Genomic DNA, 27,004 nt, shown 5'->3' with positions numbered 1-27,004 from the left:
CTTTGAATTCTTAATTTCTTTACTTTTCAGAGCTGTTGATGACCTTGATAGGTGGTAGTGTAATTCTGCAGATGCTGTTTTAAAATGAACTTCTACTGCTAATCTGGAGAATATAAGAGGATACATAAGTAATTATAACCTCTGCTACTTTAGGATGCTAAAACAATCTCCAATTCTGAAATTCTCTCAAATCTACCTAGAATAGTATTTAACTCAGGTAACTACTGAGTTAAGTAGGCAAGAAACAGATGCAAAAGGATTTGCTAGAAAATAGTAGAAGCAGAGTTCTGCCACTCTTTCCAGTTTGCAAACTGCTCACATAAAAAAAAAATCATCTTAGTACCGTCAGATTTCTGTTCACCTTCTGCATCACAAACTTCTCTTTTCTTCTCAATGGGAACATACGTTTGTTGTTAGGTAGCATTTATTAGTAGTAGTGCGGGAGGTGGGGGGGGTGTGTGTAAAATTTCCTCAGTTCTGTCTCATTGCAGCAAAATTCTGAAGTGGTGGACCAGTGTTGCAGCTCTGTTACAGCTCAGTTTTATTGGGCAAGCAAAGAAGAGTACACCCTCGAGGCATGAGGGTGGGCCAGCCCAAAAGGAGAGGCCTCAATCTGTCTTGGCTTCCTCCTTTTATTCATTCATCTCCTCCTCCCCTTGAGCCTGCCCTATGCCAATTGAGCTAGCCAAGAAGGGGGCATGTTTGTTTCACCTGAAGTTCTCACTCCAGTCTGCGGATTTTCTTCTGTTCCGTTTTTGCAGGCTTTTCTCTTTTTTGTCTTTTAGCCACCGCCATTTTGGACTCCTTTTTTCTATTCTAATTACCTGACAATAGCATTCTATAACTACATTTTTAAAATGTACAGTCTAGAATGTAGAACAGACTTACCAACTAAAAAAAAACACAAAATTTAAGTATAGTAATAATATATATAACATATAGCTATAAATTATTATAAATATATAATCCATATAATATGCATAACATAGTATGTTCATTTTTAAACTTCATTAGATAGAAATGGGTATTTGTAACATACTGAAATAAAGCTAACTTAAAAAAATTCTCTTCACATTAACAGAGCAGGACAATCCATATGCCTAACTGAAAATCAAAATGGTTCAGGGACACAGCATCTCTGAGGCCTGGTCTCTCGGGAGCAACAGGTGTGGGGATGTAAACTTGAATCAGAGTGGACGAATGTGGACAAAGGAGCTCTGCCAGTTGAAGTGTTGGCATTCTCCCTAACTTAGCCTTCCAGCCTGCTGGCTGAAGCCAAACCCTGTCTAGCTGGCTTGTGACTGTGTTGCTTGCCCTCTGCTGTGGCGTGCCCTTGGTCTGCCTTGGTACAGTGGCCTGGTCACCTCTTATAAACTCACTACCACCTTCTTTTGGCCACATTCAGCACAGTGCATTGTATTAGAAAATGCAGTTACATTGCTATAAACAAATGTCTTCATTCATCAACCCATTTCTACACACAATAGTCTCAACCTTACAATCTGAAAACACAGCATGAAAACTGGGCAGAAAAATGATCAAGAAAATCAGTGTTAATGCTCAAAGCTAAAATAAACTATATCTTAGCTGTTTAAATTATTCTTCAAAAATTCTATTTTGATGTTTTATAAAAACTATTTTCATATCACCTCTAATAATTGTTAAGTTTTTAAAAAATTATTCCGAGTGAGTAATGGTATGATGGCCATGATGCCTTTTTTCATTCTGCCATGAGATGTGTGATAAATAACCCACATCACTAAGTAGAATAATTAAAACAGCTGTTGGTTGGTAGGTCTCATTTTCTCACTGCCTAATGACTCTAGGGCTGCCTGTGTCTCCCTGACTTTGATGGGCAAGTGTATCCCAATTTGACCGGCTGCTGTGTTGCCCTATTTTGTTCAGCTGGGCTCAGCTCACATGCAGTATTTTCAAGTGTTCCACAGTACTGAACAGTATTTGCACACAATGGACAGATTTGGTTAACAAATCAAAACAGCTTCAGGCTAGATCAGCACCAAGTATACGAAATGATATTATAATGATACCAAAAATATCTCTCAATAATCAAAAATTCCAATGTGAATTGTGATTACAAAATATTTTTTTGAAGTAAGCCATTCTGTAATTTAACCATTTATCACTTATTAAATCCTATTGTTTTGGAGAATATTCATAAATTCACACTATACCTTTATCTTAAATTTGTATCTCAACTATGACTATTGATAGTCATGTCAGCAAAACAATCTGCATTTTCCCTAAATTACACATTTCTTATAAATCTGGTCATGAACCATGGAAAACAGAACAACTGTGTGCTTTACTGTGAACACTCCTGATAAGCCATGCCACTCACAGTGGTCAATGTGAAGAGAACACTGGGGATCTAAGTGACTGTTCTGCCATGTACATTGTTCCAAAATTATGTCAGCCTGAAAGTTGTTGAACTTCACTGTATAGTGGTGTGTAAGGTTGTGAACTTTAACCCGAACGCTCTCCTCTCACTTTTTATCAAGTTGGAGTGTGGATGGGTGCAATAAAAGAATGTAACCGGGAAGGGTTAATTTTGAATTCATGTTGCTTATGTGACTTTAACTACCTCATCTTGCCACTTTTGGGGCTTCCCTGGTGGCTCTGATGGTAAAGAATCTGCCTGCAATGTGGGAGACCTGGGTTTGATCCCTGGATCAGGGAAGATCACCTGGAGAAAGGCATGGCAACCCACTCCAGTATTCTTGCCTGGAGAATTCCATGGACAGAGGGGCCTGGCAGGTGACAATCCAGGGTTGCAGTGAGTTGGACATGACTGAGTGACTTAACACTTTGCCACTCTGTTACTATAGGCAAACATATATCTGCCTTGGGGAGATAATCTCAGCCCACCTACCTGAAGGACAGTAGGAAGTGAAACTAATATATCCCCCTGCCTGAGGTTTGCCATTCTGAGACATTTGCAAGGATTGAATAGTCTTTTTACTGGTTTCCTCACCTCCCCCCATCTCTGATCCATTAAAGAACCTGGCAACTAGGCCCTGGGAAGATGGTTATTTTGAGGTGCTATCTTGCCATCTTCTTGGTTAGCCAGCTTTCCGAATAAAGTCGTCTTCCTTGCCTTAATACCTTTTCTCAGATTTACTGGCCGATCTTTGGCAAGCAGAGCGAGCCTGGACTTGGGAACAGGGAGATGGTGATAATGTTGCGTGGAGAGCAACTGTTTAAAACCTGGTGTTTAAATATATTATTCCAGTAAGCAAAGATTTAGGAGTAAATGTGAATCCTCACGTGGCAGGTAAATGAAAAACTGCGATGATTGTGACCAGTATTAAGTCTGACCCAGTAAAAACTTCCAAAGTCTCTGTGTGGATTTATGAAAATTACAGCAGGCGAACATCCCAATAAAACTCCAGGGTCACAGAACATCTTCCGGTTATAAATATCTGAACTCTATCTGGGGTTATTTTGTGTGCATGATTTCATGCCAGGAGGAAAAAAAAAATCAATTCCAAAATACTGATCTGGTTCTGTTTTCTTGCTAATTGTATCTCTGGTAATAACCAGACTTTGTTGACTTTCAACCATTCACTGGTTTTTACATAGTGTGGCTATGATGCAACAGCATTGCAGTGCAGAGCAGCACAGCTCTCTGCAGTGCAGATCAGCTCTATGTACACGTGTGTGTTGTCTCTGGAGATCACGGCACCTTGCTTCCGGCAGACTGGGTATCCATGGATACTGCGAAGAGTTTCCAAAGAAACGCTGCCTAGAATTCTCACCATGCCAGCCTTTTTAGGCCCTCTTCAAACGGAAACTGACATCTGAATTAAAGGGATAGGCATCATGCTGCCACTGAACTCTTGAGCTGGCATGCACGGACAGCCATCCTTTCTTCACCATTCAGTGCTGTGCATCATTTAAAGGCAAGCAGGCAAACTACTTATCCTGTGAAAGAGAAATGAGGGGAAGAAGCCAGGTCTGACGTGATCTCTCCATAAGGTCCAATGACCCAGTAATAACTTATTATGTATTTCTTGTCTGGTGATAAATATAATCAAGGCCTGAAAAATATAAACCAGCCAGGGGAAAAGCAGAGGCAGACAAATAACATTTGAAATTGCATGCCCACATTTCTATCCCCAGATGACAAAAAGGATTTTAGGGAGGGAACCAGGACCAGGTTTTCAAGTCTGTGATCAGGGGCCTAAAACAGGTCACAGTGAATTAAAGATCGGGCTGCAGAATTTGAATAAAGCAGCATTTCAATTGATGGGAGAATGCATTATAATAATTTGTTTTTCCTAGATCCTTATCACTAAGCCAGCTGAAGAATCTTCTTAAAAGCAATCATAATTAAATTTTCTATTATTCAATGAATCTGGCCTTCAGGGGTGTAGGTTATGAACTCAGAATACGATGATTTAGAATCAGCAATAAATACTCCAAAGTTTAAGATTTAAAAATTTTATTTAGTTCAAACCCCTCCCCCCCAGCCTCCAAGTCTCCCAACCACATTTTCATGACCACATTCTGTAGCTTCATTATCCAAACTGTATCACGTTTCGTGCTGGAGTCCAGGCAATTGAAAATAAACACATCTGGGAAAATCAACAGACCAATAGCGGCAAAACACAATACCACGAGACAGAAAACTGAAATGTTTGTTACAGGAGTGCCAGCAACACAGGGGACATCTCAGGAGCGTGGCTCACTGGCGGCGCTGGCTATGTTAGCGTTTCTTTCTGCCTCAAGTTCAGAAACAAGCTGGACTACCTCAGGGTGACTGAATTTTCCTGCAAAGCAAGAAGATGGGGGAAGAAATAATGACAAGAGAACATGTCAATTTCTCCAGCTGGCTCCTCGGGCTTGCCAGGGGCTCGGTTCTGTGATCTGACCCACACTTCACTCCAACACAGATGATACAATCCCAGGTCCTGGAGAGGTGCTGAAGGCAACCACTCAACTTACTTTTCATCACCCCAGATGCAAAGGACAGTCAAGATGAGAATTAGGAAAAGAACTGCAGCTCAGGCAGAGCTGGGGAAAACTGCACCAAGCAACTTTTACTGGGAACTCCAGGGAAACTTGGGGAGGTTGGAGCCCTCTCTGGGAACATCTGAGAACAGCCTCTGGCCATTCTGAATCTGCAATTATGGGGAACCAAGCACCTACCTCGGAGAAGGAAATGGCAACCCACTTCAGCATTCTTGCCTGGAGAATCCATGGACAGAGGAGCCTGGCAGGCTACAGTCCATGATTTTACAAAGAACCAGACATGACTAACATTTTCACTTTCAAGCACCTACATATGAAAAGACTAGCAGGAAGACCAGTGGGTCCAGGTTGTCCCCTCATTTGCAAACAAGAATGCAAACATTTACCCTGAAAGCAGCTGGTCTGTCCTGTCTTCCCGGCCCCTTGGCTTTCCCTGGACTTCTGCCCTGGGCAGTAACCGAGCTCTGAGCTATTTTAGGTGCACAGTGGCTGGCAGGGGCGGTGTTAAGCCCGCCGTCTCTTCCCTGACGGTCTTCTCTTGACAGTGCCTTTTGCTGCTTACTGTTCATTTCACAGTGAACTCTATCCCATTTATTCCCTATGCGCCATCTCTTTGCTTAATGTCTCCTTCACTTTTTTGCCCTACCTGACACCTGGCTGGTCCTGAGATGCAGCTTTCCCTGTAGCTCCCCTGGTGCTGGCTGTTTTCTGTCTTACGCAGCTCTTAGCACCAAGCCGGGGCCTGTCCTCCACGCTCCGTGTTGTTTCCAGGTCACCCTCTGCCCCACTGTGTAAAGGCTGGCCGTCAGACTTACCATCATTCCACCAAAACTGCTCTTACCAAGGGCAGCAATCAGCACCACGCTGCTCAATCTGACGGCTACTCCTGCCCTCTTGAAACTTTCTCCCCTTGGCTTCTGGGACCCCTGATTTTTTCCCATCTATTGTGTGTATGTGCTTAGTTGCTCAGTCGTGTCTGACTCTTCGTGACCCGATGGACTGTATCCTGTCAGGCTCCTCTGTCCATGGAATTCTCCAGGCAAGAATACTAGAGTGGGTTGCCATGCCCTCCTCCAGGGAATCTTCCCATCACAGGGATGGAAATCAGGTCTCCTGCATTGCATGTGGATTCTTTACCGACTAAGTCACCCAGGAAGCCCAATCTAGTGGAAAGTCCAAAAGTCTCTGGTTCCTCTTACAAACACCGCCACATCCAAATCTTGTTGACTCTACCCTCAAAATATGTCCAGAATCTGACCTCTTCTTGTGTTTCCTACCATGACCACCCTGTTCAAACCAGGGCAAGCAAAATGGTGAGAAATCATTTCTTACATCGGTGACACATTTTACATTAACTGTTCACTAGAAGTAGTACACCAGAGGAGAAAGCGCAGTGAGTTTTAATCTCAGATTCAGCTGTGGGCGCATCACCCACTTTCTAGGCTCAAGTTTCTTCCTTGGTAAAATGTGGAGCTTAAACTAGATGATCCTTGCAGCTCTCACATTTTTGGATTCTATCAGTATTCTCGGGTTTCATTTTCTATTTTTTTCATTGTGAATGTATCCGAGGATAACAGTGTAAAGCACCACACAAACATAATTATGACCTTATTGGGAAAAAGATGCTATCTGGGAACCCGATCATTGCTTCTAACACGGTTGGCAAACCTTTTTTGTGAAGAGTCAGGCAGTAAATATTACGGGCGTTGTGAACAATTTGGCCTTTGTGGCCAACTACTCAACTCTGTGGTCGTAGCACAAAAGCAGTAGAGACAATACATAAGAGTGTGGCTGTTTCAATAAAACCTTATTTACACAAACAAGCAGCAGGCCAGTTTGGCCCATGGGTTATAGTTGACCGACTCCTGGTTTACAGTGTTATTCTATTTAACTGAAGTCAAACATTTTGAGTATCACTTACTTCAAGGACAGAGGAGACAAAGCTGGTTGTGGCCCTCAAACAGCTTATCACAGGGTGGAGTGACCGACTAGATGGGGATTTGGGAAGAAACCCAACTAGGAACATCATAATGGAGAATGCAAGTCAGACTGTGACATCACGGTGCAGGTTTAGCAAAAAGAAGGAACACTTCTTTGGGACAGGGAGGATTGAGAAAGGAAACCAGAGAGCTGAACGGCCTTAGACTACAGAGCTGTTTGTGCTCAGTTGTGTCCAACTCTTTGGGGCCCCATGGACCATTCCACCAGGCTTCTCTGTTTATGGAATTTTCCAGGCAAGAATACTGGAGTGGGTTACCATTCCCTACTTCAGGAGATCTTCCCAACCCAGGGATGCAACCCGTGTCTCTTGCGTCTCCTGCACTGGCAGGTGGACTTTTTACCACTGCGCCACCCAGGAAGTGCAGGAAATATCAAGATTTTATTTTCAAGGAAGACGAAAGCCACAAAGCAAAGATGTGATGATACCTAGATCTACAAAGGAGGAAAGCACTCAGATGGGCAGGGCGAACTCCTGAGCCTGGGAGATTACATTATGTGGTTATAACCACCATCCATACAGAAACAATGAGGGCCTTGCCTAGGGCAGAGGTAAGCGGGCTGGAAAAGACAGAAGAAAAATAAAATCAACCCCATTATAATGCAAATCAGATCTGGGAGCTTATTTTGGAGCTGGGACTTTGCTCAACTTGATGAGGCCACAAAAGGGTCAGGAGGCCATCTCTCTCTTACAGCAAGGCCATCTCTAACAGTTCTCTCAGGAGACACGGAGGTTCAGCTGAGCCTGGGGACTCTGAGGGAAGTGAGCTGGAGTTCCACTCCAGGGAGCAACAGGAGACCCGTGGTCAGTGCCCCTGGCTCCTCGCTGCAGAAGCTGTGCCGAAATGAAGAGAGCCAAGGCTTACTGCCAGGCATTCTTCTAAACACTTCACATATATCCTCAAACCACCTTATAAAGTAGACTCTATGATCATTCTTAATTTAAAAATGAGGAAGAAAGAAGAAAAGAAACATAGCTCTAAGTCATGTCCTATTCTTGAGATCCCATGAACTGTAGCCCGCCAGGCTCCTCTGTCCATGGGATTCTCCCAGCAAGAATACTGGAGTGGGTTGCCATTTCCTTCTCCAGGGGATCTTCCCAACCTAGGAATTGAATCCAGGTCTCCCACATTGCAGGCAGATGCTTTTACCAACTAAGCTACACCGGAACCCCAAGAATAAGGAAATGAAGACCCAGAACTAGGTGAAGTAATCTACTGGAGGTTACCTAAGCTGAACGTGGCAGAACCAGGATTCAAACCCAAGCAGCTTCAGGCCTGTGCTCTGAAGGGCTACAGAGACAATGGTGACTTCGCTGTCTGGCGTTTTCTCTTTTTAAATCACTATCTCTGCCTCTACCTTACATGACCTTCCATCTATTAAGTACTGACATAATGCACTTTGACATTCATCATCTCTCTCAAATCTCAAAACCAACCTATGGATCGAGTAGGGTACTACATATGGCTTGAGTTGGGTATTATGATTTCCATTTTTCAGGAAGCACACAGAGAGGTCAGAAGACCGCCTAGGAGCACACAGCCAGTATGTGTGAGGTGAATCTGGTGCTCAGACTCCAGGGCGGCAAAGCTCTCTTGCATTAGGCAGCCTCACACCACGAATCCCACCATTTTCTTCTCAGATGCTCCATATGAAAGCAGAGGAGGGTTGAACAACCATGGACTTCCCTAAGGTAATATTAGTCATTACACTAGGAGCAAGTTAAGCCAAACTGAAATCAGCGCTGCGTACCTGCGGTGGAGTCGAAGAAGTCCTGCAGTCTCCCAGGCTTGTTCTCAAGGTCTTCATATTCAGATGCCTGAAGAACCATCTCATATTGGTCCAGCTGCTTCACGAATTTAGCTTCTGCACTAGACTGGGTCTCATATTCCTAAGGAAAGGGACAATTAAAGCAGCATGATTAGGGCTGCACGTGTGGGTGCTCAGTCGCTTCAGTTGTGTCTGGCTCTTTGTGACCCTATGGACTGTAGCCCACCAGGCTCCTCTGTTTATGGGGTTCCCCAGGCAAGGATACTGGAGAGGGTTGTCATTTCCTCTTCTATGGGATAGTCCCGATCCAGGGATTGAACCTGCATCTCTTATGTCTTTTGCACTGGTATGCAAGTTTTTTACCACTAGGGCCACCTGGGAGGCCCACATGATAGATTATGCCAGGAAAATCTGGTACCTGAAATCAGTTACAGCTAAAAGCACATTTTCCACTGGCCACATTTCTACACTGTACATAAAACCGTCACAGAGACTATTCACACGCAATTCCCCAGCTTAACACCCATGTTCCATGTGGGCGCTCACAGTTCCATCTAGTCCACCTGATGCCTGCGAAGTCTCATGTGTTCACACGGGCACTTCCAAACATTTTCCTTCCTGTTTAGTAACCTGTCTCCAAGATCATTTTTCTTTAATCCAGATTCTGAGTATTAATTTCAAGTTAATATTTCATCTTGAGGCTTCCCCGATGGCTAGGTGGTAAAGAATCTGCCTGCTACGCAGGAAACACGGAGATGTGGGTTCGATCCTTGGGTTGGGAAAATCCTCTGCAGGAGGGCATGGCAACCCATGGCAGTATTCTTGCCTGGAGAAACCCATGGACGGGGGAGCCTGGTGGACTACAGTCCATGGGGCTGCAAAAGAGTCAGACACGACTGAGCGACTAAACGACAACAAATATTTCATTCTATGCTTCTCCAGTTAGTTCCCGCTCCATTTAATGTCAGGTCTCCTTTTCCTTTTGAAGCCAGTTTCTGGCTTTCTCCTTTAGTTTTGGTTTCCACTCTACACTGGGAAGCTCTGTCCTTGCTTTCAGAATAGAGAGGAGCTAAAAGGAAGATCATGGCATCTGGTTCCATCACTTCATGGGAAATAGATGGGGAAACAGTGGAAACACTGTCAGACTTTATTTTTTTGGGCTCCAAAATCACTGCGGATGCTGATTGCAGCCAGGAAATTAAAAGACGCTTACTCCTTGGAAGGAAAGTTGTGACCAACCTAGATAGCATATTAAAAAGCAGAGACATTACTTTACCAACCAAGGTCTGTCTAGTCAAGGCTATGGTTTTTCCAGTGGTCATGTATGGATGTGAGAGTTGGACTGTGAAGAAAGCTGATCGCTGAAGAATTGATGCTTTTGAACTGTGGTGCTGGAGAAGACTCTTGAGAGTCCCTTGGACTGCAAGGAGATCCAACCAGTCCATCCTAAAGGAGATCAGTCCTGGGTGTTCATTGGAAGGACTGATGCTAAAGCTGAAACTCCAATACTTTGGCCACCTCATGCGACGAGCTGACTTACTGGAAAAGACTCTGATGCTGGGAAGGATTGGGGGCGGGAGGAGACGGGGACGACAGAGAATGAGATGGCTGGATGGCATCACCGACTCAACGGACATGAGTTTGAGTGAACTCCGGGAGTTGGTGATGGACAGGGAGGCCTGGCATGCTGTGATTCATGGGGTCGCGGAGAGTCAGACACGACTGAGCCACTGAACTGAACTGAACTGCATCCCTCTGGGTGATGACTCTTGGGGACACGACCAGGGTCTGAGGACTCCTCTGCCGGGTGTATGTGCGTGTGGTGGCGGCAGGAGGGCGGTGAGGGCAGCGGGCAGGAGCAGCTTATTTACCTTTTCTCGTCCCACAGTCCCTCCCTTTTCGGTGCAGACCTGGAACAAGAAGCCGCAGGCAGTCGGCCTCTCAGAGCACACCTGCCACACAACCGCATGGCCCAGTTAAGACCGCAGGGAAGCATTCTTCTGTTAAGACCAAAGCGTTCCCAGCTGATTTCTGTCAGGTTCTCATTTGTAATTGCACCCGAGATAATAAATCTGCTGTGCTTCCTCTCGCCAGGGTGATGTGCTGTGACTCACTGGCGGTTTCTTGGTTTTCATTAGACGCAGCTCCGGTGGGTGTTTGCAGAGCAACAGAAGGATAAGGGTTTCAAGCAGGAAAGACATACAAGGTCTAGGTCCTCAACATGGACGCCCAAAGGGCAGAGAGAGAGGAAAGGCAGAGAAGGTCAAAGGTTTCCTGTCTCCCTTGGAGAAAGGCTGGCCCTGACCACAGTGCAGACGTAAAGTTAATCAGCATGTCACGCTTTCCCACCTTAGTCACTCTCCCTCTGGGACCCCGGACCCTCATATTGCTGCACATCAAACTCCCCACCGAAAAACTACCCTTTTACTTCAGAGGACAGAACAGGGAGACCTCCTGAAGTGCTGCACACACTGTTGTGTCTGACTCTCTGCAACCCCATGGACTGCCAGGCTCCTCTGTCCATGGGATTCTCCAGGCAAAAATACTGGAGTGGGTTGCCATTTTCCTTCTCCAGGGGCCTTTTGAAGGAGTACTTTTTAACCCAGCTGTATCTTCAGCTACAGGCTGGGAAACAATTCAAAGGCAGGTGTGTGTGCCAGACATTGGGCACGTGGCGGGAAGCGGCTCCTGCTCTGCCTTGGGATTGGAAGGGCTCTTTCTTTAAAGCAAAACTCGGGTGGTAGAGTAGACAACCTTCTGTGATACTTCGAGGAAAAAGCTTTCTCTTGACTTACTGAAATGTGATTTCACGCTTCTATGGCAAATGATAAATTATAATTAAGGATATTTAATTGCTTTAACTAGATGTGACCCTTTGAGCTGAAAGCTGTTGTTAGTGGTGAACAGCAGTGATTTACATTTCAGAAATCAATTCAACTGCCATTTTCTATCTAACTAGTACTATTCAAAGTTCCCTGAGTTCGGAATGACCCTATTTTCTGAAATAAAAATCAGACCATAGGGACTGGAGACAGAAACACAGAGCATACTATATATGTCAGGCAATATTCTAACTGCGTTGTCATTGTTTGGTTGCTAAGTCGTGTCTAACTCTTTTGCAACCCCATGGACTGCAGCCCACCAGACTCCTCTGTTCATGGGATTTCTCAGGCAAGAATACTGGAGTGGGTTGTCAATTCCTTCTCCAGGTCATCTTCCTGACCCAGAGATGGAACCAGTGTCTCCTGCATTGGCAGGTGGATTCTTTACCACTGAGCCACCAGGGCTTTCCAACAGCTTAACCTACTAATTAATTTGATTGCCATACAACCCTGTAATACGGGTATACTGTTATTAGTGCCATTCTGTAGATGAGGAAATTAACATACCGTAAGTTGCCCAAGATCACACAGCTGGTAAACAGAGGAGCCACTAATTCGAACCCTGGAAATCTCATACCAAAGCCAATGTGTTAATACTGAACATGATTTTTAAAATGTGTAATATGAGAGCTGTTCTCTGTTTATAGTGTTCCGACAAAGTTCAAATCTTCTTGTAATCTATGAATGTGATCTTTTTTGGAAACAGTCTTTGCAGATGTAATCAAATTAAGAAAGAGTCAGTGGATTAGGACGGATCTTAATCTAACCAACATTCTTACAGGAGGGAACTGGGCCCAGATACAGACACAGGGCAGGGGGTGGGGGTGGGGAGGTGGCACAGGCAGCTTCCCTGGTGTCTCAGAGGTAAAGAATCTGGCTGTAATGCAGGCAATGCAGGTTCGATCCCTGGGTCGGGAAGATCCCCCGGAGGAGGGCACGGCCACCCACTCCAGTATTCAAACCTGGAGAAGTCCCATGGACAGAGGAGCCTGGCGGGCTACAGTACATAGGGTCGCAAAGAGTCGGACACGACTGGAGCGACTTAGTACGCATGCACAGACACGGGGAAAACAACATCTGACTATGCAGGCAGAGCCGGGAGCCATGTGTTCAGAGGCAAGGCTGCCAAAGCTGGACGAGGCATCACCAGAAGCCAGGGAGAGGCAAGGAGGGAATCTTCCTCTAGAGCCCTCAAGGAACATGGCCCTGCCCACACCATGATTTGGACTTCCGGCCTCCAGAGCTATGAGGCAGGGCTACCCCAGAGTAAGGAGGGGCTAAGGGCTCAAGCAAGGAAGGCAGGAGAAGAGGTAGTTGGAGGGAAGTGAGAAACTGCCCGAGGCAGGGATGTGTTATTTTCCCTTCACACGTGGAAGTCAGCAGTAGGAGGGGGACAACAGGAGCACTAGGCATGCCCCCTTCCCTGGAGCCACCTGCTATCAGCAGCACCAGGGAGGCACTGAGACGCGACAGGGCCCCTGTTCTGTGCTGGGCTCCACGGCACGTCTGCCCTTGCCCTCATGCAACCCTAACAACCCTTACGGGTTTCAGAGATGGGCAGCTGACTCTGGGAGGCGGATGAGCCCAAGGTCATTGAGCCAGGAAGCAGTGAATTGGGAACCCAGTTCTGAACGACCCCAAAGCCCACGTTTCTCTCAAGGACCAAAGATGGGTGGGTGGGTGGGTGTGAGGCTGGCAGGGTGGAGGATGAGAGCAACGCATCAGGAAATTCAGGGGCTCTGAGTCAGTATTTGTACCAGGCATTACGGTGAGAAGGGAAACGCAGAACATGGAAGGAGGAAACATTTCTATCAGCCCTGACAGACACCTACAGCAGCTGGGAGGTGAGAATCAGACACAACCCAGAAAGCAGGACACGGCATGTTAAGATAGTCTAAGGCAACTAAAACACTGATGGGCCATATAAATTCAGTTACAGTAAAAAGCAACTCAGTGTATATACTTACTTCCCAAAGTTCATAGAGCTCCTTCTGGAGATCCTCTGGGAGCAGCTGGGTTAGCTGTTTCATTGCTTCCTGAAAGATCAAACTGTTATTTTAACCATGTTCACATTTGTTAGTTAACAACACATCTACAAATGCCAAATAATGGACTCACACTCTTCCAAATAACTCCCAAAGGGGCAGCAGAATATTGGAGAAGATTTAGGCTAACAAGGAGAGCAGATGTGTACATTAAATAAATAAGTGTCTTCCTCTATTTATAGGTATTTATTCAGGAGCACTTATGTTGTGGCCTGCAGCACACTGGACACAATCAAGGACAATGAGAAGGGTATGAGACGATTACAGAAATAACAGAAGTGAGGCCAAAGGCCTTATATTCTGTGGATGAGAGTCCCAAATTGCATGTGAATTTCAACCGTAAGTGCATGCGTGCTCAGTCACTTCAGTTGTATTAGACTCTTTGCGACCCGATGGACTGTAGCCCACCAGACTCCCCTGTCCATGGGATTCGCTAGTCAAGAATACTGCAGTGGGATGCCATACCCTCCTCCAGGGGATCTTCCCAACTCAGGGATCAAACCCTTGTCTCCTACATCGCAGGCAGATTCTTTACTGCTGAGCCACCGGGGAAGCCCTCAACAGTAAGTACTATAGTTCAAAACAAATCTGACTGTGGGGAAAACAGGAAAGTATCACTGAATACGAAGCTCAAATAAACTTTTGGTACACCATTATGTTCACTTTCTATTGTTAATGTTTTTATTTGCAAAATGTAAAGCACTACACAAATGGGCAGCTATTGTCACTAACAGAAAGAAAATTACAAGACAGCATTTTGTTAAGCTCACAGACTCAAAGGCTGAAAAGAGATGTTAAAGGGTAGTGAGCCAAACCATCCACATGCTCCAAACCCTTCAGCAGCATCATTGGGCACTCGTGCCTCCCTCCACACACGTGCCTCATGGTGGGAACCTAGCACCCCAAGAGGCTGCTCAAGTGGACTTTAAGCAGCATTAGTAGGAAGTACCAATGTCTCATATCAAGCTGAAAATTGTCCCTGCAAATTCTTCCACTATGCCTAACCCGACCCTTCCTGTCTTCCTCCCTCACAAAAACACAATGTCAATCAGGTGGGTGGTAACCCAGCAGACTAGAATCTCTGTGGTCAGTGATTGGTCCAAGGGATGGCCATGTAACTCTAATTAGCCACTCAGGGGGCAGCTGCATGATGAGATGGAGGGAGAGAAGCCCCGGAGTGGAGTTCAGAGAGCCAAACGCACGGATAGGCTGAAATGAGAGAGTGAGAGCACGGAGGGTGCTCAGTACATACTTCTAATCTCCAAAGTCCCAAGAGCCCCTCTTGTTCCATCTCTTCCTTCATTTCCGAGTTGCTCCAAAATCATCAAATATCCCATTTGAGGGGTATGAGGTCTGCAACCTACTCTCAAATGGCTTCCAACTCCTTCCCTCTCCACCTATCGTCATCCTCCACCTCTTAATCTGCTCCAATTCCTTTCACCAGAGCTTCACTTCAGTTCAGTTCAGTCGCTCAGTCATTTCCGACTCTTTGCGACCCCATGAATCACAGCACGCCAGGCCTCCCTGTCCATCACCAACTCCCGGAGTTCATCAAACTCATGTCCACAGAGTCGGTGATGCCATCCAGCCATCTCATTCTCTGTCCTCTCCTTCTCCTCCCACCCCCAACCTTTCCCAGCATCAGAGTCTTTTCCAGTGAGTCAACTCGTCGCATAAGGTGGCCAAAGTATTGGAGTTTCAGCTTTAGCATCAGTCTTTCCAATGAACACCCAGGATTGATCTCCTCTGGAATGGACTGGTTGGATCTCCTTGCAGTCCAAGGGACTCTCAAGAGTCTTCTCCAGCACCACAGTTCAAAAGCATCAATTCTTCGGCAATCAGCTTTCTTCACAGTCCAACTCTCACATCCATACATGAGCACGGGAAAAACCATAGCCTTGACTAGACGGACCTTTGTTGGCAAAGTAATGTCTCTGCTAGGTTGGTCATAACTTTCCTTCCAAGAAGTAAGTGTCTTTTAATTTCATGGCTGCAATCAGCATCCTCAGTGATTTTGGAGCCCAAAAAAATAAAAGTCTGACACTGTTTCCCCATCTATTTGCCATGAAGTGACGGGACCAGATGCCATGATCTTTGTTTTCTGAATGTTGAGCTTCAAGCCAACCTTTTCACTCTCCTCTTTCACTTTCATCAAGAGGCTTTTGAGTTCCTCTTCACTTTCTGCCATAAGGGTAGTGTCATCTGCATATCTGAGGTTATTGATATTTCTCCCGGCAATCTTGATTCCAGCTTGTGCTTCTTCCAGCCCAGCGTTCCTCAAGATGTACTCTGCATATAAGTTAAATAAGCAAAGTGACAATATACAGCCTTGACATACTCCTTTTCCTATTTGGAACCAGTCTGTTCTTCCATGTCCGGTTCTAACTGTTGCTTCCTGACCTGCATACAGGTTTCTCAAGAGGCAGGTCAGATGGTCTGGTATTCCCATCTCTTTCAGAATGTTCCACAGTTTATTGTAATCAACACAGTCAAAGATTTGGCATAGTCAATGAAGCAGAAATAGATATTTTTCTGGAACTCTCTTGCTTTCTCCATGATCCAGCGGATGTTGGCAATTTGATCTCTGGTGCCTCTGCCTTTCTCAAACCTGCTTGAACATTTGGAAATTCACCATTCATATATTGCTGAAGCCTGGCTTGGAGAATTTTGAGCATTACTTTACTAGCGTGTGAGATGAGTGCAATACCATTTCTGTATACTTGCCTTGAGAACCCCATGAACAGTATCAAAAGGCAAAATGATAGGATACTGAATGAGGAATTCCCCAGGTTGGTAGGTGCCCAGTATGCTGCTGGAGATCAGTGGAGAAATAACTCGAGGAAGAATGAAGGGGTGGAGCCAAAGCAAAACAAATACCCAGTTGTGGTTGTGACTGGTGATAGAAGCAAGGTCCGACGCTGTAAAGAGCAGTATTGCATAGGAACCTGGAATGTTAGGTCCATGAATCAAGGCAAATTGGAAGTGGTCAAAAAGGAGATGGCAAGAGTGAACGTAGACATTCTAGGAATCAGTGAACTAAAATGGACTGGAATGGGTGAACTGAACTCAGATGACCATTATATCTACTACTGTGGGCAGGAATCCCTTAGAAGAAATGGAGTAGCCATCATGGTCAACAAGAGTCCAAAATGCAGTACTTGGATGCAATCTTAAAAACAACAGAATGAAATCTGTTCGTTTCGAAGGCAAACCATTCAATATTACAGTAATCCAAGCCTATGCCCAAACCAGTAACGCTGAAGAAGCCGAAGTTGAATGGTTCTATGAAGACCTGCAAGACCTTTTAGAACACACACACAAAAAAGATGTCCTCTTCATTATAGGGGACTGGAATGCAAAAGTAGGAAGTCAAGAAAAACCTGGAGTAACAGGCAAATTTGGCCTTGGAGCACGGAATGAAGCATGGCAAAGACTAATAGAGTTTTGCCAAGAGAACGCACTGGTCATAGCAAACACCCTCTTCCAACAACACAAGAGAAGACTCTACACATGGACATCACCAGATGGTCAACACCAAAATCAGACTGATTATATTCTTTGCAGCCAAAGATGGAGAAGCTCTATACAGTTAGCAAAAACAAGACCAGGAGCTGACTGTGGCTCAGATCATGAACTCCTTATTGCCAAATTCAGACTGAAATTGAAGAAAGTAGGGAAAAGCACTAAGACCATTCAGATATGACCTAAATCAAATCCCTTATGATTATACAGTGGAAGTGAGAAATAGATTTAAGGGACTAGATCTGACAGATAGAGTGCCTGATGAACTCTGGACGGAGGTTCGTGACATTGTACAGGAGACAGGGACCAAGACCATCCCCATGGAAAAGAAATGCAAAAAAACAAAATGGCTGTCTGAGGAGGCCTTACAAATATCTATGAAAAGAAGAAAGGCGAAAAGCAAAGGAGAAAAGGAAAGATATAAGCATCTGAATGCAGAGTTCCAAAGAATAGCAAGGAGAGATAAGAAAGCCTTCCTCAGTGATCAATGAAAAGAAATAGAGGAAAACAACAGAATAGGAAAAACAAGAGATCTCTTCAAGAAAATTAGAGATACCAAGGGAACATTTCATGCAAACATGGGCTCGATAAAGGACAGAAATGGTATGGACCTAACAGAAGCAGAAAATATTAAGAAGGTGGCAAGAATACACAGAAGAACTGTACAAAAAAGATCTTCACAACTCAGATAATCACGATGGTGTGATCACTGACCTAGAGCCAGACATCTTGGAATGTGTAGTCAAGTGGGCCTTAGAAAGCATCACTACGAACAAAGCTAGTGGTGGAGATGGAATTCCAGTTGAGCTATTTCAAATCCTGAAAGATGATGCTGTGAAAGTGCTGCACTCAATATGCCAGCAAATTTGGAAAACTCAGCAGTGGCCACAGGACTGGAAAAGGTCAGTTTTCCTTCCAATCCCAAAGAAAGGCAATGCCAAAGAATGCTCAAACTACCGCACAATTGGCCGGAGCTTAGGCTCCCTGAAAAGAATAGTGTTTTAAGAATCACTTTTGGCAAAGTGCTTATATAAAAGGGGCAAGGTCTTACTAAAATCAAATGGTGAAATGGTAAAAAGCAATAAAAATAAAAGTGAATATTTTATATGTAACTATTTATAATGGGGAGAAAATAAAAAGTTATAGAACGCAACCACTTCCAGAGCAAACCATACTGCCAGTGTCAATGGTCTGCTCTTGTAAGCAGTGTCGCCATCTTGAATGGCTTGTAGCATTATACCACTCTTCCTGCTGCTGCTAAGTCGCTTCAGTCATGTCCGACTCTGCGAACCCATAGAAGGCAGCCCACTAGACTCCCCCATCCCTGGGATTCTCCAGGCAAGAACACTGGAGTGGGTTGCCATTTCCTTCTCCAATGCAAGAAAGTGAAAAGTGAAAGTGAAGTCACTCAGTCATGTCCGACTCTTAGCGACCCCATGGACTGCAGCCCACCAGGCTTCTCTGTCCATGGGATTTTCCAGGCAAGAGTACTGGAGTGGGGTGCCACTGCCGGTCTCCGATACCACCCTTAGTGGCATGAAATTTTGGGTATTTTGTACTTGCATTCTCCCTTGTTTCTGTTTCATAAATCTCAGCAAAATACTTGAGAAAAAACTCTGCATTTTTAAAAATTAAAAATGTCTCTACAAATAGATCACTTTTCTCTCCACTATTATAGAAACGTTTGCCCACTGTTTTTGTTTGAAAGGAATGAACTGAATAACATATATGTTCAGAGATATATCAAAATCTAAACTCTTGGAATACAAACTTAAAAGTCCTGCTCTGACAAGGAATTATTTTATTCCCTTTAAAGTGATGCACCCAGCACTGAATATAGTGATTGATGGGTGGTGTGACCCAGTCAAAACACAATGGAACCAAAGTGTCCATCATGGTAAATGCTCTATTTCTATAAATGCAGCTCAAGACGGAGTTGGCTTTTTGGAAATCACATATGACTTATTAACAAGCTTCCTGTTGACTAAAATCACAATGTCCTTAAAAAACAAAACATAACAAACAAATAAGTTTTTGTTCTCTTCCTGAAGCTGAGCAATGATTTTTCTGGATCTGAACTCATTGACACCATTTGTTATTATAAAATCAGGACTGCATTTGAGACCTCTTAGCTGTTATTCCTTGTTTGGCAGCCTATGTCACAGAATCAGGCCCTTTCTAAATGATCCTCTGAAATCGACTTCGCTGAGGTCCAGGCAAGGGTCTGAAGATACCAGACTTTCCCTTCTTGACTGTGAGCCCTGCCACTCCCACCTTTAAGCTGAGTTTCGCCTTGTTCACACACAGATTCACAGCGGTAATTTCCCTAGCTTCCTCCTGTTAGCAAAGCATGCCAAGAATTTGCCTGAAGTTCTGAGCTGAATGAAACGTTAAGCACCCAGAAAGCAGTATTCATCACTCACACATCACTGGTGACGCTGCTCAGTGCAAAAGCTCATGACAAACTCTAGACTGAGATGTGGTTTGAAACCCAGCTTGCCATTTACTAGCTGTGGAATCCTGAGCAAGATACATCTTTGGTCTTTCTGGTTTCTCGTCTATAAAATGAGGTTAATAGGGGTACCCACCTGAAGGGGTTTGCTGTGAGGATGAAATAGTCACTATGTATAAAGCACTTCTTATCTTGAACAGGGTAAGGACTCTACAAAATGTTCACTATATGTTTCACTGTCTCTATCTTGCCATTTTCACTCCCATAATAAATGGTTCTTCCCCTTTTAACCTCTAGCTCTTCAGCAACTTTAACTGTCAGGTATGTGTATATATATATGTGTGTGTGTGTATCATGACTCTGTCCTCTTAGTAAGTTTCCCCTTTGCAAAAGAATATAATAACCTATTATTGCTGTATTCCAGCCTCAAGCTCCATTCCACTAGTTCTTAACGATCCCTTCAGTTCAGTTCAGTTCAGTCGCTCAGTTGTGTCTAACTCTTTGTGACCCCATGGACTGCAGCATGCCAGGCCTCCCTGTCCATCATCAACTCCTGGAGTTTACTCAAATTCACGTCCATTGAGTCGGTGATGCCATCCAACCATCTCATCCTCTGTCGTCCCCTTCTTCTCCTGCCTTCAATCTTTCCCAGCATCAGGGTCTTTTCAAATGAGTTAGTTCTTCACATCAGGTGGCCAAAGTATTAGAGTTTCAGATTCAACATCAGTCCTTCCAATGAACACTCAGAACTCATCTCCTTTAGGATGGATTGGTTGGATCTCCTTACAGTCCGAGGGACTCTCAAGAGTCTTCCCCAATGCCATAGTTCAAAAGCATCAATTCTTCGGCACTCATCTTTCTTTATATCCCAACTCTCAAATCCATGATTACTACGAGGCATCATTTACCATCTCAGTTTATAACATAAAGTTAATTTTATTCTGTTTAGGAGGGGAGTCAGACTATATGCATTGCTTTTGCCCCCTCTAAATTTTCTCTTCTACACCCTCAATCTCCCTTTCATCTTAGTACCTACTTTCCTCTGAGACAATCAGCCATCCAGGGTTATCAAATATTTTCCCTCCCTCTTACTTGGGTTTAAAGCCCTCTGGATGTAGTGGACTAGCCTCTGGAAAATGACACTTTCTGGTCCAATATATGTGTTTCACCTCAAAGAGCCAAGAAACCCTCAATCAATTATCTTAAGGCATGGTTCAGACATCCAAACCTCATCCCTAAACACCATCTGCATAAGGAGTTGTTCACCTCCCACATCTTTCTCTCTGTTCCCAAATCCTAATGAGCGGAGGAAGAAGCAATGAAGGATCAGCGCTTCCCGAGCCTTTGGTTTCTTGTCCAAGAACTCGCGGTTCTTAAAGATGTTTGCCCGTCCTTTCTGATGATGATCTTTATTCTCCTGTGAATCAGATGGGGTGGGCAGCAGCCAGGAATTTTAATGAGGCCGGGAGGGCTTTTCATCACTGCCTAGATATGGCATCCAACACTCTCTGGGTGGCAAGTTCCTTCGATGTCCCGCCAGGGGGCACTACTAGCCAGGACTCAGCTTTTGTCAGGACAGAGGTCGGTTTCCTCTGGCGCCAGGCATTGGAGATGCATCCTCCTGAACTGTTCTTTCTTCAGAAGGTTCTGATTCTTTCCTCGGTGGAGGGAGCCTCACACTGCGTGGGTGCCGACATGGGAAGTGTCTTCTTCCTCTGGTCACTTTAAGGTTTCTGATCACCCTATGGTTCTTCAGCCTGTTATTTCTCCTTCACAATGTCTAAATTCACCCTTGTATAACTGAGGAGGCTTTTCCTCTATGCCACACGCCAACACCCAGCATCCTCTGGTTTGGGGCTGACTCCTTTCTGCAACTCAGTGTCTTTTTTTTTTTAATTTATTTGGCTGCACCCGATCTTAGTTGTAGCACATGAGAACTTCACGGCAGCACGCGGGATCTAGCTCCATGACCAGGGATCGAACCCAGGCTTCCTGCTTTGGGAGCATGGAGTCTTAACCACTGAACTACCGGGAGAGTCCCTGCAACTCAGTATCTTGAACTAACTGGTTTCTTTTTGTATCAACCAATCCACCCAGGAATTCTTTATTCACCACAGTCCAGACTCCTACAGAGAAACGTTTCCTTAGCTCCTCCCTTTTCACAAACGGTCCTGATGCTCATGTGTTCTGGACCTGTATCTCCCTTGTTCCCATAATTTATGGTGTGTTGGAACTCCTGAATTGAGATTCCCTGTGGATCTTCTTGCCTCAAAAGGGGAAAAAGTGCTGTTGGCTACTCAGCTCTGGCCACACCCTTTCCCCAAGAATTGTTATTGAAGTCCACCTTCCCTGCTAAACCATTTTGATGAAGGATCTGTTGACTTAAAGACATTGAGGATCAATCCCTCTGGCCTACAAGAAAAGGAGCTTGCAACAACCTCGGAATTGGGAACTGTCCATTTAGCTAAAAAAAAAAAAAAAGTTCCTGAATTTTCCAGTCTCTGCTTCAAATACATCTTCCTATTTGCCCCTGGTCTCAAGACTCCACATCAGCAGACCCTGTTTAACTGATGTCATTTCTTACTAATACAAATGTTTAAGATTTTCAACCACTAAATTAAAGGACTAGCTTAAAATTGGTTATTGTTTTTGTTTAGTCAGTAACTTGTGTCCGACTCTTTTGCAAACCCATGGACTGCAGCCCACCAGGCTTGTCTTGCTGCTGCTGCTGCTGCTGCTGCTAAGTCACTTCAGTCGTGTCCGACTCTGTGTGACCCCATAGACAGAAGCCCACCAGGCTCCCCCATCCCTGGGATTCTCCAGGCAAGAACACTGGAGTGGGTTGCCATTTCCTTCTCCAATGTGTGAAAGTGAAAAGTGAAAGTGAAGTCGCTCAGTCATGTCTGACTCATAGCGACCCCATGGACTGCAGCCTACCAGGCTCCTCCATCCATGGGATTTTCTAGGCAAGAGTACTGGAGTGGCTTGCCATTGGCTTGTCTTACTAAATACTAATTATAATAATGATTACTCCTGGGTTTTACAGAACTTCTCTCCAAAGAGCTTACCTGGCATGGAGAATGCCTTCAAGTTCCAGCTATCTCTATGGTTCGAATGAAAGCCATACCACGTATCCTGTGTTCAGATCACCATTCTGCCTCTCCATGAGAAATGAAACCAACACAACATCCTGTCCCTGTGTTAAGGCTTAGAACAAGCAAAAACCAATTCACTGCTTATTCCATGAAATCCTTACTTCTGGAAGGTAAGATTGTAAACCAATCCAAAGGAGAGTAAGCACTAACAGCTTGCTGTTCAAGACCCTTGCTAAGACCTTGCCTCACCAGCCCTACCAACCCAAAGCTTTTATGTTTAAACTCTGGGCAATCTCACCTTGTAAGACAGCAGCCGCTCTTGTAAGATCATCCAAATATCCTCAGGCCCAGGCCCTGCAACTCTATAAATACCCTCCCCTGATCTTCCTTCCCAAGATACTAAGACTCTGTCAAGGAGGTACTCTCTCTTACTGCAATACGGTTGGTGAACTTAGCTGCATTTCAGCAATGGGTTTTTCTGGTTTTCCTTTGTTTCAGCAATGGGTTTTTCTTTTGTGGAGTCAACAGTCAACACTGACCTCTTCTCGCCTATGTTTTTCTTCTTTGGGGACGTTATCTGCTGGTGCTATGTCCCCAACGATGCATTCTGCCATATCATGAACCAGGGCTAGGCGTACACATCTGACCAGGCAAGAAATAATTACACAGAATTATACTCACTACAGACTCCTTCTCTATACTACTTTAAGTTACATAATATATATTTTTTTCTCCAGCCTCACAGAGGATTTTAATGCAGTATTTTCTAAAGGTAATTATATTCTGCCAACCTGCAACAGATCTGAATCAAAACTGCTAGTTAATATTCAGCACAAATACATGAGACTGCAAGGGAAGTTGTTAGCATGAATTAAAAAAAAAAAGCTGGTCTCTCAAATATCACTTTAAAAGGTTGATAACTTTAGATTAAAAAGCCAGAAGAAGGTGATCTGGTTATAGCATTTACTTACTGATATAACACTTAAAAAAATCATTTTCCAAATGTACTAGTTAGATGTCAAAATGAAGCCCTTTATAGAGAAATAGGTAGAGCTGGACAGATCTGAGTTTGAATCCAGCAATTAACATCTATTAGCTGCGTGCCCTTTGCCAAGTCACTTAATTTCTTTAAATGCTAAGTTTTGCAGCCTTCATTTTATTATCTGTAAGAAAGGGTTACTAATACTTCCTAGGTTTGGTATGAAAATTAAATTCGATACTTTATGTTCCTGGAACACGTTGATTATTCAACAAATGACTATAATTGTCAGTGGTAACAATTGGTAATTGTTAGTGGTAATGATTGCTGATCAGGATAACCTTCATCAAAATAACAAAGGCAGCTCATGAGATAAATGCCCCAGAGGGCCAGTCTGCTTTATGTTCCCAGCATCAACAAGGCAGAACAAAAACTCGCAGGTGTCCCTGCCTGCAGCTGCTTTCTCATCTAGCTCAAATTGCAGACTATGCACAGGTTCATCTCCAATTGACACCATGTTCATCTTGTACCATGTGTCAAAAATCTCCTTAAGTTCTACCCCATCTACAGAGTAACAGGGCTCCTGAGACTCCCAGATGAACCTCTGCTTCAGCTGGATGGACTGACTTATTTCCAAAACATACCTTTACTTCCCTATCATCAGAGATTTGGTCTCCATGCCCTTCTCTTTATGTGCTGTGTCTTCTACTTCTATACCAAATCAACCCTTTAGAGGTCAACTCAGACTCTGCCCCCTCCAGTAAGATCACCCAAGAACAGGTGATTTCTCCTGTTAGAGTAGTTTTCTAATATGACTTATTTTGTGCTTTGTATAGAAGCCACCCTGGGCCTATGCACTTCATCTGGGTTTTATTTACTACCTTATACTGTTTGGCTAGAAAACTTTGTCTTGTGCTCAAAAATCATTTTAAACTCTTGTTGGTTGACTTAAGGGGACAGGATATCTCTTTCTCAGCTCTTTCCTGCACATACCACTTCAAAAAGTCACTTCACAAACGAGTGCTGCTATTCAGAAAAGGGGCTAAATAAAACATAGTGTCTGGATCCAATTTTAGACATAAAACACTTAACTTCAAGGCCCTGGAAAATCCTCAAATCACAATTATGTTTCCTTGAGACTAAGGCAGACTCTCACTTGCCAAGAGAAAACCCAGAGTGTAGTTTACAACTGCAGCACACAGTCCCCCTGCCCACATCCTGTATCTGTATGGTTTGCCTCAAATAATTTTTCTTGACTATAAACTAAGCTAGAAGAACTGGACACAGGCCTCATATGTGAAGAGCCAGATCAGAGACCCTAACTGACACGAGAGTTCACAGCTTACCGGTCTTTGTTAAGACGTTCATCTTTGGTCACCAGAACCATAACTGCCATTCTGTACATGTGGTCTGATACGCTCTCTGGCTTCTGGACATTTCTGTATACCCAGCCAGTCCGTGGGACTCTCTGATAAAAATGAACAGAAAGAAATTTATAAGAATATATATTTTAACTATCTGCTATGCTCTTTAAGAGAAGTCCAGGGAATAGAACACTGGGCCATACTTTCAGCACATATTAAAAAATGTTTAGCCAACTTAATCGAATAAATGAGTCAGGTCAGAGAACGAGAAAGAGAGAGGGACGAATAACTCAAACAACATAGAAGGGCTTCCCTGGTGGCTCAGATGGTAAAGAATCTGTTGGCAAGGCAGGAGACTTGGGTCCAATCGCTGGTTGGGAATATCCCTGGAGAAGGGAATGGCTATCCACTCCAGTATTCTTGCCCGGAGAATTCCATGAACAGAGGAGCCCGGTGAGCTATATAGTTCATGGGGTTAGAGAGTCAGACACGACTGAGTAACTTATATACACACACAACCTGTGAGTCCAACAGTGTTACTGATGTTTGCATGTACAGAACATACACAAGTCCTTAGACATAAAAGGGAAAGCGCTGACAACCCACTCCAGTGTTCTTGCCTGGAGAATCCCAGGGACGGGGGAGCCTGGTGGGCTGCTGTCTATGGGGTCGCACAGAGTCAGACATGACTGAAGCGACTTAGCAGCAGCAGCAGCAGCAGCTGAACTTGAACAAGTGACAGACTTCCAAATTCTGAAGCATAAAGGGTTAAGTAAGGCATTTCTAATTCCTTCACACTACCGCCAGTCATACCCTGTGATCCTAAGAGACTGTCTTTTCTCCTTGGGACTTGACATGTCTAAAGTTTATAAACTATAGTAACAGTGGCACGAAACAATCTGCTTTGAGCTTGGAGAAACTCTGCAAAATCATTATTGGTTGTGGCCAGGATAGGGGTGGGGGATGGAAGGAGGATCCCCTCGGATATAACTTCAGTGTGTCCAAAACAAAATCCCTCCTTAAAAAAAAAAAAGATTTTAGGCACTCAAACCCTGCAGGATCAATGGGTTCTGTTCTTCCCACTAGCCCAGTTGTGGGGTCGTGAGCCTCCTATGTACTCGGGGCAGACTCGAGCCTGGAGAGCCACACATCACCGCGCCGGCTCCCCTTCAGAAATCTCCGGCAAGGCCGCCGGGGCCGGGCCCCTCCGAGCGCCAGGACGACGCTGGGGTCCAGCGCGGCTGGACTCTGCCCGGCCTGGGGTGGGGGCCAGCAATCCCGCCACGCCGTCTCCACCACCTGCCTCCTCCGCCCGCGATCCTCACTCACGGCCACAGCCCTCTGGAAGGGCTTCCCTCTGCAGGCCCCACGAGGCGCGGAGAGCCGAGGAAGGGGGCAGGCCTCAGGCCGGGCGGGGACCGGAAGCCGGGTTGCCCGGCGGCCGCCCCGGCCTCTCTCCGCGCAGCCGCGAACTCAGACAGCCCTCCCGGCGCCCGCTCACCTTGAGCTGCCCCACCAGCCGCAGGAACTGCAGCAGGTTCCGGGCTCCGCGGCCCGACATGGTCGCAGCCTGTGAGGCCGAAGCCATGCGGCAGTGGATACCCGCAGGTCCCAGCGGGCCCCGGGGCCGCCTCTCGAAGCTCCGCCCCGAAGCTCCTCCCCGGGAAGCTCCCCCGAAGCTCCTCCCGAAGCTCCGCCCCCTGAAGCTCCTCCCTCCCCCTTCTCCTCCTCTGCGTCCCTGTACGTTTCTGTCTCAGGTTTTCCTCAACCCTTCTATCCCGACTTCCGCTTTTCTGGCCCCGGTGGCAGCCGTTGAGCATTGCACCACCCACGTCAGAGACTCTGTACTTGGAGCATCTAGGTCAGTTCAGTTCAGTTCAGTCGCTCAGTCGTGTCCGACTCTCC

General features: G+C 45.1%; 1 protein-coding gene across 2 annotated transcripts; it reads right to left on the bottom strand.

The window, feature by feature from the left end:
• Positions 1–4,471: 4,471 nt before the first annotated feature.
• Positions 4,472–26,757, bottom strand: HDDC2 (HD domain containing 2). Of its 2 annotated transcripts, XM_055433909.2 has the most exons (6): positions 26,601–26,757; positions 25,082–25,203; positions 23,296–23,398; positions 13,610–13,678; positions 8,743–8,881; positions 4,473–4,790 (listed from the first exon to the last, which is right to left on the bottom strand). In XM_055433909.2, the coding sequence occupies exons 1-6, from the start codon at positions 26,685–26,687 to the stop codon at positions 4,693–4,695; spliced, it is 618 nt and encodes a 205-aa protein (XP_055289884.1). In that variant the 5' UTR covers positions 26,688–26,757; the 3' UTR covers positions 4,473–4,692. The 2 variants fall into 2 exon arrangements, with proteins under 2 accessions (XP_088696692.1, XP_055289884.1); XM_088840566.1 differs by lacking the exon at positions 23,296–23,398 and having other exon boundaries at positions 4,472–4,790; positions 13,610–13,691.
• Between the last annotated feature and the right edge of the window lie 247 nt (positions 26,758–27,004).

This window comes from Moschus berezovskii, chromosome 10, assembly GCF_049115385.1.
Source record: "Moschus berezovskii isolate FMDL1 chromosome 10, NW_MosBer_1.0, whole genome shotgun sequence".
Lineage (NCBI taxonomy): Eukaryota > Metazoa > Chordata > Mammalia > Artiodactyla > Moschidae > Moschus > Moschus berezovskii.
This window is presented reverse-complemented; position numbering and strand designations above follow the sequence as displayed.